Source organism: Cynocephalus volans, chromosome 10, assembly GCF_027409185.1.
Source record: "Cynocephalus volans isolate mCynVol1 chromosome 10, mCynVol1.pri, whole genome shotgun sequence".
Classification (NCBI taxonomy): domain Eukaryota; kingdom Metazoa; phylum Chordata; class Mammalia; order Dermoptera; family Cynocephalidae; genus Cynocephalus; species Cynocephalus volans.
This window is the reverse complement of record NC_084469.1, coordinates 8,976,630-8,990,897: the sequence shown is the minus strand read 5'-3', so window position 1 is coordinate 8,990,897 and position 14,268 is coordinate 8,976,630. Positions and strand designations below refer to the sequence as shown.

Sequence of the window (14,268 nt, the reverse complement as noted above, 5' to 3'; positions counted from 1 at the left end):
CACTCTTACACTACAGACCAGACTGCATCCACCCTGGAAAATATCCCTGAAGTGTTGTAGGCTTCCTCTCACCTGCTCCACAGGCTCCATCCAGAACTCCCTCCCCAGCCCAAGCACAGCATTGACAACCTTACATGAGATGGCTGAATAGAGTTTTGGAATCTCCTGGAGCAGGTTCAAATCCCAGGCCATCCCCTTACCCTCTCTGAGCCTCAGTTTCCTGACCTGTGAAGTGGGATGATGGACCACCTCTGGGGTCCCTGTGAGGAGTCAGTGTGGTAGCACACTATGCTGGCACACAGAGCATGCTCGATAAAAAATAACACCCCTATGAGCACCCTGGCTGACATGGGGGAGGGGTGAGGAGGAGGGGCTGGCCTTGGCTCTGTATCATTTGGTGCCAGACCTTCCAGCACCTACAGGGGTTCCCCAGGGAGGGCTGCTGTTCCTAACTGGTCCATTCCCAGCTGTTACCTGAGATTCTCCCCGCCCTCAGAGCACTGGAAGTCCAGCCCTGCGGGCTGAGAGCTCACAAACGTGTGCAGGTGGGACAGCTCCAAGGCCTGCCAGATATCCTCCTCCGAGTAGTGGCCAGAGGGGTCCAGGTTCATACGAAGGGTCCCCGAGAACAGGATGGGGTCCTGGGGACACAACAAGGCCTCAGAGGGAGGCAGCTCAGGCCCCCTAAGGAGCCATGGGCCCCAGTTCAGGGAAAAAAGACAGGAATTAAGGTGACAAAATTCCCACTCTGTCCCCAGCCCCCCAGGAGGGAGGCAACGGCTGAGGAGACAGAAAATTGCCTGCGGGGGAGTGATAAATCCCAGCTTTGCCGATCACAAAGTCCTCTGCTAAAGCAGGAACCAGAGCTGCTAATCTGACTCTAAAGTGTCCAGTTGGCAGAAAAAAATACCCCAGAGGAGCCAGAAAAAGTGAAAACGTAATTCGCAGCTGTCAACAAGGAGGTCAAAATGTCTCAGGGGATTGGGTGCCCAGAGGGGTCCTGTGGTCCTTCCCCATTTGCTGGCCCAGGAGGTCAAAGGACTGGGAAGGGTATGTCTGACCTTTCCAGATCCGTGACTGGGGTGGCTCCTTGGTGGCTCTGCTCCCTTCTGTCTGCCCTCCACCCCCAGCTGCAGACACTGAGGTTCCAGTGTCAGTCCTTGAGCTATGGAACAGGGGTAGGGTCTGCCCACCAGGGTTGGTGGCCAGTCCACGCCAGGCTCGCACCTGGGGGATGATGGTCAGCTGAGAACGCAGGTCATGGAGGCCAATGTCTGCCACATTGAGGCCATCGATGAGGATTTCCCCCTCTGCCGCCTCCAGGATGCGGAACAGGCAGAGGGTCATGGACGACTTGCCCGCTCCAGTGCGGCCCACGATCCCCACCTGGAGAGCATGAGGAAGGGGCCATCAGGGGGAGGCTGAGATGTCACAGGGGCATCTCCAGGCCTCCCCTAGAGGCTGAGCAGACATCTGGCTGGAGCACCTGCTCTCTCAAAGACCCATGCCCCCACCAGGGCTGTGGCCTTCTCCTCAGGCACAAGCCCACACCCAGGGCATGCACCCCACCACGTACCTTCTCACCACCGTGCACATGTAGACTCAGGTCTCTCAGCACCAGCTCCAGGCCCGGCCGGTAGCGCACAGAGTAATTCCGGAACTCCACCTCTCCACGTGTGGGCCAGCCCTTGGGAGGCCGGCTGTCCTCTACTACCCAGGGGGCCTGGCGGGAGGGGCAGATGGGGTCTCATCAGGATGGCACCTCGTCCCCAGCCTGGCCCTCTCCCACTTTTCAGTCTCCCTCTCTCCCAAGGACCCTTAATCCTCACCCACTATGGCTACTGGGGGAGGGTCCAGGGGGCCACTGTAACCTTGTGGTTCCATGAGTCCTTTATCCCTCCAACTTTATTCTGAGCCACTCCGAAACTCCCCATCCTGCCCCCTCCCACTCTCTCCTCACACCCCATGTTCCTGACGTGCCCTCCCTGCCTGCCCTAGCTCCCCCTTTCATCACCTTTATCCATTCATTATTACTGAGTGGCTATGCCAGACAAAGTTCTTGCCCCCTTGAGGCCCACATGCTAGTACAGGAGGCACACCATCAACCAATAAGTGAATCTACATAACAACATAAGTGATGCATGCTCAGGACCAAGAAGGTCTGGAGGCAAGAAGGTTGATGGAGTTCACGTCTTACAACCTATTTTCTCATGGAAGTGTCAGGCAAGGTCGATGGCTAAGCACAAGGGAAAAGATGTGGGGGTCTGAGGACAGAGAATGCTCGAAGGCAGTCTTTCTGGAAGAGGGAACACCTGCTTCAGTGGAAGTAATATAGCAATACCTGGCAGTGGTGTGTAGTTATAAATTACCTGAAGTAAAATCAGTGATTTTTTCCACCTGGTTTCAGCTGCTCAGTGCAGGTATGAAGGAGGCAACAGGTGGGCTCAGCTGGGGTGGGGTTTTGTAGATGAGCACAACCGAGAGGGAGAGAAGGGCCAGGGAGTGGAGAGCGTCTGCGTTGGTGGAGCATAGAATCTAGGCTCACCAGGGAGGGAGGTGAACCCAGAAGAGCCAAAGGACAGAGAGACAAAGGTGGGTCACAGGATTGGAAGTCCCTGCCAAGATACTGAGAGTGGAGGACTTGGAACACGTGATCTGGGAGGGATGGGAAGGTGATCTAAAAGGGGTATGTTTGACACTGAGATCTCAAGGATGGTGCAGCTTCTGGCCATGAAGAGGACTGGGGTGTAAACATGAGAGGAGGCAGTGGAGAAAAGCTTGGACACCCCAGAAGAGGACAGCTCCTTTTTCCCCAACAAAGGGCATGCTGTCCCACCTCTGCTCCCTTGCCCAGGCTGGTCTCTTTGGCTGGAATGCTCTCCTTCTCACTGCCACACCTCACCATCTTACCTAATCTATCAAAACCTGCTCATCCTTCAAATTTCAGCTCACCTTCCCTGGTCACCCCAGCTGAAAGGTGCCCCCTTATCTGCCCTCTTGGGGTTCACCACCCCAAAGCTCTTGTCATCCCCTGAAAAGTCCTGGAATATGTCTTAGCCCCCTCACTAAATCAGAACCTGCTTGAGGGAAGACCCTGTCTTGCTCAGCTCTGAACCCTCTACACCTCCTAGCATAGACCTCTGGTTGATACGCAGTAAGGGTTGGATAGATGAATAAATGAAAAGCCACTTAATCAGCTGGTCCTGACATATAGGTATGGCGGGCCACCAAGCATCCTTCCCCAGCTACTCCAGATTCTCCCTACCCCAGGTCATCCCAGTACCCACCTCAGTCTCCGTCTTGGAGTACTCGTTGACTCTCTCCACTGCCACAATATTAGACTCCAAGTCTGACATTGTTCGTATCATCCAGTTCAGAGACATTGTCACCTGGCCAAAGGAACTGGGTATGGGCAAGATGATCCTCCCCCCCAACCCCTCAGCAGCTTTGGGAAGAGTTCAGACTCCTTGTTTATGCTCCCATCAATGGGATCCTATCCCATCTATGACCCAGGTGGGCCTGGGCAAGCCCACACAGGTGTACCAACCGGGGTTCTAATCACAGCTATACCTCAGGCAGTGACAATACAGACTTAACCATCCTTAACAGCTCGCCCAGTGTTTCTCAAACTTTACTATGTATAAGACTTCCCAGAGAATCTTGTTAAAATGCAGCTACTGACTCAGTAGGTCTGAAATGAGACCTGAGATTCTTCATTTCTAACAAGCTCCCCAGAAGATGTGATGCAACCAGCCCAGAGACCACACTTTGCATACCAAGGAGTCTTGATAGGAATGCAGAATCCTGAGCCCCGTGGTAGGCCTACTGAATCAGAATGCACATTTTAACAAGGTCTCCAGGTGATTCACAAGCATGGTAAAGTCTGAGGAAACTGGCCTGTCTGGATTGTCTCTTGTTTACCAATGCATTCAAGATTTGTAAGCCACTGGAGGCATTAAAAATGTGATCTTCTTTACAAAAATTCCATTTGCAGTTATGTAACTCTTTGACAATACAGGCTGGTATCAGGGTGACCTGTCTGCCCTCCAGCCCAGGCTTCAGGTCACCTAATCTGTGTACTATCTCTGCAAGCATGTGAACAAACATGAGGCATATTCCAGCCCTACACTTTCCTGTCCCCAGAACTCTGTCAGATTGACCTGCATCTTACCCACAGATACGACAAGTTGTCATTTGGAGACAAGCTCCCAAGACCAAACTCCTCCAGGCTCTGCTACAAAGACCTACTGATCACAATTTCCTGCTGATGGGAGTGTCTATACCATGAGCTCATAGTCCTTGAGAGCAGAGAGGGGCACTCAGGAGATGCTTGTGACACCTGTGTGACCTCTGCCCCAAGGTGGCCCTGCTCTGGGGCCCAGACCCCTCCATACCTGTAGGGCATAGGACACAGAAAGGCCCACCAGCCCAGGACTCAGACTGCTTCTCCCAATCACGGCAAATAGTGCAGCAAAGAGCACAACACAGTTCCCCACAAACTCCACTCGGATGCCCAGCCACCTGCAGGGGATCAGACAGGGAGGAAATGAGGCAGGTACAGAAAGGGGCCAGTTTTCTGATTAGGGGAAAGGTAGGGCTAGGACCCAGAATGCCAGAGAGCCTGGAGGAGCAGGGGTAAGGGAGGTGGTTTCTGACCGGTTGGAGGCAATGTAGGGGTAGCAGCTCCTCTGGTTGGTGTCCACCTTCCTATTGTTGATGACCTCAAAGTCCTGGCTGCGGCCATAGGCCCGGATGACGCCAGTGCCAGTCACTGTCTCCGAAAAGTGGGAGTAGATGGGCGAGCGGCTGACCGATTCCAGCCGCTTCAGCTGCCGTGATGTGGCCACATAGAAGCGCTGACAGGGGATGGGGAAAGAGCTTGGGTCAGGGCTGGGGAATCACCAACTCAGGTCTGCTTGACTCTCAACCCATTCATTTCCCCCTTGGCTTCCTGCCAGCCAGCTCCACTCCCCCCACGTGATCTTGCTGCCTTCCCTTGCCTTCAGGGACCCAAGACTTGGGGTCTTGATATGTCATTCCACCCTTTCCCTCTGATTGTCTCTGCTCAGTCGGCCAGGCCACTTCCTCCACGAAGCCTTTCCTGATTGCATCTTAGCTTCTGGCCCCCTCCTCTCTGTGGGGGCCTGATTACAGCACTGAGTGTGCTTAGCCTCCTAAGTCAGTGAATACACCTATCTCCACTTGGGGGCCCTAGCATGTGTTCACAGTCAAAGGTTTTTGCAAAATTTGAAAACCTAAGATAATTTTGTATTCGTTTTGTTTTTTAAAGATCCCCTTCCCCTCTGTTGCTTAAGCTTCAGCCCCATAAACACATGATTCTGCCTTCAGTTTCTGTCCCTGTGGGCTCCAAGATGGCTAGGACTATACAGGATATATATCAGAGGCTCCCCTGGCCCAGCACAAAGCACAGCCCAGATTATGGTCACTTTAGCCAGGGGCTGAGCTCCTATGCAACTGGTGGATTACTCTCATTAGCTGATTAATTGCAGAACAGGAGCTCAGTGACTGCAAAAGCCTTTCACAGTTAGCTGAATCTGAATGTTATCAACTCATTTATGTTAAAACATATATACACACAGGGAAGGATAACGTGTCCCAAATGGTTAACAGTGTTTTATTTATTTATTTATTTATTTTATTTATTTATTTTTAAAGATGACCGGTAAGGGGATCTTAACCCTTGACTTGGTGTCAGCACCACGCTCAGCCAGTGAGCGAACCGGCCATCCGTATATGGGATCCGAACCCGGGGCCTTGGTGTTATCAGCACCGCACTCTACCGAGTGAGCCACGGGCCGGCCCAACAGTGTTTTATTTAAAAATAGCCACCAGGAAGGAACCCCAGGGCGAGTCACAATTTATGAGTATTTCATTTTATTCTCATGTCAACCCTATGAGGTTAGGCTCTATGATTCTACTTTACAGGTGAGGAAAATGAGTTCCAAAGAAGTGAAGTAACTGACTACTGTCCCTAACAAAATTCAGCTGTGATGCTGGGGTCCTGACCTCCCCATGTCCCACCCCTGCTTGCCGGCCCACACGGAGTGCCACGTCAGAGCCACGCCCACCCACTCTCGCACCTGCACAAAGGTGTAGAGCGCAGCCAGAGGCACGATGACCACGGCAAAAAGTGGCGTGCTGACCATGATGACCACGACAGTGGACATGGAGGTGTAGAAGGAATTGAGCAGCATGAGGATGGTGGGGGCCAGAATCTCATCGATGACGAAGATGTCCTTAGAGAAGCGGTTGAGGATACGGCCTGAGGGCGTCGTGTCGAAAAAGGACTGTGGCGAGCGCATCTTGTTATGCAGCAGGGCCTCGTGCAGCAAGCGAGCAGCCTGGATGGTACCCACTGCCATCATCATGGCCGACAGCATCACCAGGAGCCCTGTTGGAGGAAGGAGAGGGCAGCTGGCTCACCTGGGCCACGGGGTGGGCATGGAGGGGCAGATTCAGATTCCAGGATGGCCGGAGTGAGTTAGGGAGTCTCAGAAGCAAGGGCATAGTTTAGGGGCCCAGCAGCCCAGGGGAGAAGGAATGCTAGAGACCTTTCTAGGAACCCCCACAGGCTCACCTTGCAGAATCCCCAAGGCGGCATAGACGCCCAGCCTCAGGGAGGTGTTGTTTTGTCCACCGTCCACCATGGCATCATTGGTCCAGTCGCTGAGCCATACGTTGGACCCGATGGAGGCTGCACTTTGACCCGTATACAGGAGACAGATGGCTAGCGAGGTAAAGAGCCCCGCAGCCTTGGCATAATCGCAGTACACACTCAGCTTCACCTGCAGGGAGTGGCCATGGTGGTCTGGGACAGGGGACTCCGTGAGCCCTGAGGCTGTTGGGGGCCTGTCCATCCATCCCCATCCTTCTCCTCCACACTACTCACGGTGCCGATCTCCGCCTTCTCCTCCTCAATCAGCGCCCCACTCGCCTTCGCCTCTGTCACTGGCACCGCCTTCTCTGATGGGCCTAAGTGTTTCCGGGACACAGGCCGACCTTGGCCCTCCCCTTCTGAGGACATGGCACTCAGCTGTCTGTGGAGGCAGCTGGTCAGGCCCAGGGAGGAGGCCTCCGCCATACCCCCAGGACAGAGGCTGGCCCAGGGTGTGAATGTCAGGGAGAATGCCCACCTGCACCCCACCTGGCAGGGCTTGAGGAACCCTGATGCTGCCTCCTGGGGGGTGGGAGCTCTCAGGAGCTCACCTCATAAATTGCTTCTGGACCTCGTACATGACTGGCTCGTTATCCGTCAGGTCCGTGTGGTTGCTAAGTGTGTCCTCAATCAGCAGCACCTCCTCATCCTCCACACCTTCCAGGTTTACAGCAGGGGTGGGGAGGAAGCAGAGGTCAGCCAGCTCTCCCTGCAAGCCCCTGGGCCCCCCTCAATCCCCACTCGAATGAAGGGCCTGAAGGGACAAGTGTGAGAAAAGATGAGAGGGATTCAAAGGGCAACAACAAAGACTTGGGTTAGATAACAAGAAAAACTTCCCTGCAGGGACTGTAGAGGACACTCACATATAAGGGTTAGGAACTTAGACTCTGGAGTCAGACTGGCTGAGCTTCCATCTCCCTTCGTCACTGCATGACCTTAGGCAGGCATGTGAAAAGGGGGTAATAGTAGTACCTACCTCCTCACATAATTGTGAGGGTAAAAGGAGAGAACGTGGGCCAAGTGCTCGGCAAGGGGCGCAGCACCTGGTAAACGCTCAAGCCATGCTGGCCGCACATACGGCAGTAGGCAGGAAAGCCCAGGGGAGGTCTGGGAGCCAATCCAGAGTGTGGGGTTGGACTCAAAACTCTGAGCTGGGACTGGGCATCAAGAGGCAGGGGCATCTTGGCAGTCCAGAGATTTCAATAGGCTCCACGAGCGCAGGGATTTTTTTTGTTTGTTTGCTCACTGCTGTGTCTCAGTGCTCGGACATGGTTAGTTGCTCAATAAATCTTGGTTGGTGCATAAATGACTTTGCCAAGCACTTGCACATTTGCCAAACAATTTGTCCATGAAACAGCCTTGACACACAAGCTGGGCCTGGGCCCTCTACTCTTTTGACAGATGGGAAAACTGAGGCTCTGAGACCTGAGCGGCTGATCTAAGGTCTCACAGTTAGGAAGGAGAAGGAGGTAGGGCTTAAATACATCTAGTTCACTTTCCCTCTGACTGTCAAGCAGATGGCCCAAGTTTCCCAGAACCTCTGTGGTACAACACTGGGCTAGTCCAGAGACACTCAGAGACTCCAGACAGCGGAGATGCTGGAAGGGCACAGAACTCGTGAGGGCCAGGGATAGTGGGTACCAATCCTGCCGTCCTCCTCCTGGTGCTCCTGGTCCTCATCGGGTACATAGTTGCGGAGGAAGTTGGCAAAGGAGCCATTGCGCTGCAGCAGGGCTGTGTAGGAGCCCATCTCCGACACCTGTCCATCAGCTAGCACTACGACGAAGTCTGTCTGGGGCAGGAAGCTGATGCCATGTGTCACCAGCACCCGAGTCTGGGGAGAAGGCAGCACACTCTCATCACCCCATCCCTGCCCTCGGCACACACCCTGGCACAAGCACGGAGCCACACATGAGCGTGAGGCTCCGTGTGCTGGGGAGTGTGGATAGGCACACTGGTGACTAACCCCGTGCTCACCGCAGCCTGCTCAGTGCCTCGGAGATGGGCATCCCCACGGGCTTCCCCTGCCATCCAACCCACTCTCCTACTTCCCCATGTCACCAGGTCTCACCCACATCCCTCAGTCTAGAGCCCTAGATCTCACCTTAACCCCCAGAGCCCCTGCAGGCCTCACCTTGCCTGCCAGCACACCTTCTGGACCGATGACTTGGTCAAAGATATGCTTGGCCACGTGGGAGTCCACAGCCGACAGTGGGTCATCCAGCAAAAAAATGTCAGCATCACTGTAAACAGCTCGGGCCAGGCTGACCCGCTGCCGCTGGCCCCCGGACAGGTTAATGCCCTGGAGGGAGGAGGGTGGTGAGAAGTAGGTACTGGGTGGAAGGAGATCAGACAGGCACGGTAGGCAAGGGCCTGTCCACTGTCATTCAGCAAAGCAGACCTCTGTGTCCACATTTCATATGATGCCTGGTCTATCATTGCAAAGATGCGAGGCCACAGAGGAAGAGGCGGTGGCTCTCAGAGGTCCAGGGCAGGTGAGGCCATCCTCCTCCCTTGCTTCAGCACCCTGCCAGTTGGCTTCCCTGACAACCCACGCGTCCATCCGTGAATGAACAGATAAACGAAAGTGGTATATCTATACAATGGAATATTATTCAGCCTTAAAGAGGAAGAAGGGCTGGCCAGTTAGCTTAGTCGATTAGTGTGCAGTGTTTATAACTTCAAGGTCAAGGGATTGGATCCATGTAATGGCCAGCAGCTCCTCCACCCCCCCAAAAAGGAAGGAAATTCTGACACATGCTACAACATTGATGAACCTTGAGGACACAAAAGCCAGTCACAAAAAGACAAATACCGTGTGATTGCACTTATATGAGGTACCTAGAGTAGTCAAATTTCTTGAAATAGAAAGTAGAAGGTGATTGCCAGGGGTTAGGGTGAATGAGGAATGTGGAGTTGCTTTAACGGGTACGGAGGTTCAGTTTGCGAAATGGAAAAGTTCTGGAGATTGCACAGCAGTGTGAACGTACATAATACTGCAGAGTGTACACTTAAAAATGGCTAAGATGGTACATTTTATGTTTTGCAACAATTAAAATAAATAAGTTAATTAAAAAACAAAAACTTTCACCAATGTCCCATTGGTGACAGTAAATAAGGGCCAAAGTAAAGTAAAGGCCAAACTCTTAACGAAGGACCTCAAGGCTCTGTCTTGCCCTCTCCCCTCCCCTCCACTTCCTGACCTCCAGTCACACCAAAGTGCACTGGAATGCCGGTCTAGGTTCACCCTGTTCCTCAGCTCACACCCTCCAGTGACCTTCCATCACCCTGGGTAAGAGCCACAGTCCTTAGAGTGCCTGCAGACCTTAAATGACCTGGCTGCCTGGTCACCCCTCCAGCCTCATTTCCTCTTCCTGAGCCCTCGATCACTCGTTCTAGCCACACCAGCCTCCTTGCTGCTCCTCCAACTCCCAGCTGCACTTCTGCCTCAGAGGCTTTGCACTTCCTTTTCTCTCTGCCTCCTGTGCCCTGCCCCAGACAGGGTTCAATAGCCCCGGAAAGGGCTCCCTCCTCTCTTTGTTTAGGTCTCTGATTCTCAGTGAGGCTTTCCCAAACCACCTAACAATTCAGCCCCGCCCATATTCCTACATTCCTTCCCTGTTTTATTTTTTCCCTTAGCATTTATCTAATATTTGGATATTATATATTTTACTTATCTATGTTTCTTATTGTATCTTTCCCCCATTGGAATATAACCTATATGAAGACAGAGATTTTAGCCTGGTGTATTCACTACTGTATGATACTGCCTGGTGCATATAGTAGATGCTTAATAAAAATCTGATGAATAAATGAATAAACAAATAGACGAATGATTAGCTGCTCTTCCAGATAAGAGATCTGTTTTCCCAGTGCCTGGCATAAAGCTGGGCGTGGATGTTACATAAACGTGTGAATGAATAAATGAATGAATGAATGAAATAATATATGGACCTGGCCTAGGTTGAGTCAGGTAGCTGTATGTACTGGCTCCCTGGGGGTGGGAGGGGACCCTCTACCTTCTCTCCAATTTCTGTCTGGTCCCCACCAGGCAGCATCTCCAGGTCAGCAAGCAAGGCACAGGCCTCCAGAGCCTTTTGGTAGCGCTTGGAGTCCAGGGCTTGGCCAAACAGCACATTTTCCTGAAGAGTGCAGTTCTGGATCCATGCTTGCTGGGGCACGTAGGCCACGGAGCCCTGGCCATGGGAGAAGTTTATTTCAGCGTTTGTCCAAGGCCTGGCCAAGCCCCATGCCCTTTCCAGTTGCCCCTTCTCCTCTCACCTTCACATACACTTTGCCTTCCAGCTTCTCCATCTCTCCCAGCAGGGCAGACACCAGGGAGGACTTCCCACAGCCCACAGGCCCCACCACAGCCACCAGTGCCCCTTTTGGGATCTCGATGTTCAGGCTGGGGGCAAGGAGCCCAGGAGTCCAGTTAGAGGCAAGGACCAGGTTTGGTCCCCAACCATTCACCTGGAGACCCAAGCCCTCCTCCCTTCCAGACACCACCCTGGCAAGCTGAGGCTCTTCCTGCATTCCTGGCCAAAGACCTGGGGAGGTGGTGGAGGATGGGTGTTGCTACTGATCTGACCTTTGGCCCTCTTTGGGCAGCTGAAAAAGAAGTGGGAGAAACTGGTACCTGTGCAAGGTCGGGGGCAGGTCCTGGCTCCAGGTGAAGGTGCCACTGTGTACGGTGATGGCATAGCCTGGGAGGACCAAGGTGTACAGGGTCAGGGAGCCCAGGGGATGGGGAAATGGGCAGGGATGCCTGGGGAGAAGAGGACGGGGATAGGAAGGCTGGGCAAGGGGGTGGGGATCCCTAGGGGAAGGAAGGAAGGCAGAGGCGTAGGGAGCCCCAGGGGAGGGATGAAGGAGAGCAGAGAACCCAAAGAGGGAGAAGGGGGCCATAGAGTTAAAGCAGATACGAAAAAGAGGAAGAAGAAAAGGGGTCATGAGAGAAAAATGAGAAAGCTTGGAACAGAGAATTTTCTGGAGCAAGGACTGGGGGGCAAGGGCAGTCTCTGGACCTGGAGAGATGGTCTTTCTTTCCACACACTGGGGATCTAGTTCATCTTGGCTCAGGAAACGTTGGATCCGTTTCAAAGACACACTGGTCTGCAGGAAGGTGTGAGTCAGCCCCAGAGACTGCGCTTTTTCCTCTCCCACCCCCTCACCCCTGCCTGGTCCCTAACTTCCTGGGTTGGGCAGGGCCCTCAGATGCTGGTGCTGAGGCCTCTCCCACAACCGAGCTGACCATGGCTCCCACTGCCCAAAGACCCAGTCTCCAGAACTCAGGTTTCCAGAGACCCCACTTGACTTCCTATGACTCCAAATGACCCCTGACCCTATGTCCTCACTCAGCCTCATACAACTCTTCATAATGCCAAATGGCCCTTCCCTAATTCCGGTACCCTGATTATCCCCTGACCCTAAGTGACCCTTCCCTGATCCCAACAACCTGCCCTGACTCCAATGGAACCCCCAGCCCTACCCAGGGTTACCTGGGTCAGGTTGCTGATTAACTGGGGCAGCATGTTGAGGGGAATCTTTAAGATATTGAACAGAGACAGGGACACAAAGGCCTTCTCAGCGTCCAGCACATTGTTCGGGTCCACACACACGTACACTCCGAGAGTGATCAGGGTGACCTGGGCAGTGTGGAGGTGGGTGTCAGGGCAGAGTCTGCTGGGCCCCAACCACGTTTGGGCGCCCACAGGCCTGGGAGAGCCTCACCAAGAACGGGGTGCAGATCCAGATGAAGGTGGATATGGCGTTGAGGTAGGCTGATTTGCGCAGCAGCTGGAGCTCGTTCTTCCGGATGCCCTGCACCTGTTCCAGGAAGCTGGGCTCCCAGGCATACAGCTTCAGCACCTTGATGCCACCCAGGATCTCACTCATCAGCTTGATGCGTGAGTCCTTCAACTTCATCTGCTCCACCTGCATGGCAGAAAGAGCGGCAGTGGCACACCCGCTCCCCTCCAGACCTCCTACCCACGGGGGCTCCCAGCCTCCATACATTCTCACCCACTGCAGCCATTCCTTCTCACACCCCCCTGCCGGGCTGTGCTGTGCCTCTGCCTGGAATGCCCAGTCCCCGCCTCCCTGTGTCCTCCACTTAACAAAGTCCAGCTCACCCCTCAGTGCTGCCTGCACTGACCTCCCCCCCCCCAGGTAGCATCCCCTGTCCCCTTCTGTGGGTTTCTAGAGCATGTGGCATTTTCCTTTCATTCCATAACCATCCCTTTACATAATGTCTCCCCAGATTGTGAGCTTCCTCAGGGTATGGATTGTTTCTCTTTGTTCCCCCAGACTCTAACCCAAGCTATGGCACACCAAATTAATTTATTCACTTAACCCCTAATTACTGAGTTTCTACTATGTGCCAGGCCACGTGATGAACAATTCAGATAAGGCCCCCGGCCATCATACAGCTGACAGTCTGATGGAGGAGGCAGATAATGAGCAAACAATTACCTAAGTACATGCTTAATTATTTTTTTTTTTATTTTTTTTTTTATTTTTTTTTTTTAAAAGATGACCGGTAAGGGGATCTTAACCCTTGACTTGGTGTTGTCAGCACCACGCTCAGCCAGTGAGCGAACCGGCCATCCGTATATGGGATCCGAACCCAGGGCCTTGGTGTTATCAGCACCGCACTCTACCGAGTGAGCCACGGGCTGGCCCAGTACATGCTTAATTATGAATCACCATGCGTGCTCTGAAGGGAAATAACAGGGGGCTGTGAGAGAATAATGGGTGGCGGCAGGGAAACTAAGTTGCCCTGGGTAATCAGGGTGGGCCTCCGGAGGAAGTGACGTTTATGCTGAGGTGAAGGAAGGGAAGGAGCTAGGTGAGGAGGAAGAAGAGCCCTCCAGGCAGAGGGAACAGTGTGTTTAGTGGCCCAGAGGCAGGCAGAGCTTAGTGCTTTGGAGAAAAGAAAGAAAGCCAGACCCACTGAAATTTGACCATGCCCCAGGGTGGAAGGACTTGCAAAGCAGGGGCTACTGGATGGTCTTAGGGAGTCTGTCATTTTTTTATTCTATGTTGCAGTGGGAAAGTACCAAAGACTTCAATAAATGTCTGCAAATAACGGACTGAATGACCGGCTAGTTATGTTTAGCACAATGTATTGGGAAAAATTCTCATTAGAACAGAAGATGTGAGCTTGAGTCCCAACTCTGCCTGACTCTGAACTACCATAATCACTCTGGGCCTTTGTTGCTCCGCTGCAAAATGAGGATATTACTAAAATCCTCCCAGAGTTGTGAGGGTAGAGTGAGCTAAGGTTTGTGCAAGTGGCTTTTAGCCATCCATACTCAGTAAGCAATGTCGTTGAGGGGCCCCAGGGTTAGTGAGCACCCTCCTGCAGGCATCTGGCCAGGTGCTCCAAGCAGGAGGGCACCCCTCTGACAACACCTACCTGGAACGCACGCATCTTTACGGCCACAGCTCCATTGAGTGGAATCAGCAAGACCATGAGAGCAACTCCAGCCAGGACAGAGGGACCTAGATTCTGAGGAGGCACAGACAGACAGATAAGACAGATAGACAGATAACCACTATCTATAGACAGAGCACAACAGACAAATAGA

The 14,268-nt window shown here is 53.2% G+C and overlaps 1 protein-coding gene across 1 annotated transcript in view; it reads right to left on the bottom strand.

Moving 5' to 3' along the window:
- The window catches only part of ABCC3 (ATP binding cassette subfamily C member 3), a 48,104-nt gene that overhangs the window by 5,624 nt on the left and 28,212 nt on the right, over positions 1-14,268 (bottom strand). Inside the window, exons 11-29 of the mRNA XM_063109315.1 lie at positions 14,097-14,189; positions 12,410-12,613; positions 12,178-12,324; positions 11,704-11,791; positions 11,316-11,382; positions 10,958-11,084; positions 10,696-10,872; positions 8,811-8,978; positions 8,318-8,510; positions 7,228-7,333; positions 6,911-7,058; positions 6,599-6,806; positions 6,102-6,412; positions 4,657-4,856; positions 4,395-4,521; positions 3,288-3,389; positions 1,577-1,723; positions 1,228-1,386; positions 475-641 (exon numbers count right to left, since the gene is read on the bottom strand). Of these exons, the coding sequence (XP_062965385.1) occupies positions 475-641; positions 1,228-1,386; positions 1,577-1,723; positions 3,288-3,389; positions 4,395-4,521; positions 4,657-4,856; positions 6,102-6,412; positions 6,599-6,806; positions 6,911-7,058; positions 7,228-7,333; positions 8,318-8,510; positions 8,811-8,978; positions 10,696-10,872; positions 10,958-11,084; positions 11,316-11,382; positions 11,704-11,791; positions 12,178-12,324; positions 12,410-12,613; positions 14,097-14,189 (2,939 nt within the window). The remainder of the gene's footprint in view (positions 1-474; positions 642-1,227; positions 1,387-1,576; positions 1,724-3,287; positions 3,390-4,394; positions 4,522-4,656; positions 4,857-6,101; positions 6,413-6,598; positions 6,807-6,910; positions 7,059-7,227; positions 7,334-8,317; positions 8,511-8,810; positions 8,979-10,695; positions 10,873-10,957; positions 11,085-11,315; positions 11,383-11,703; positions 11,792-12,177; positions 12,325-12,409; positions 12,614-14,096; positions 14,190-14,268) is intronic.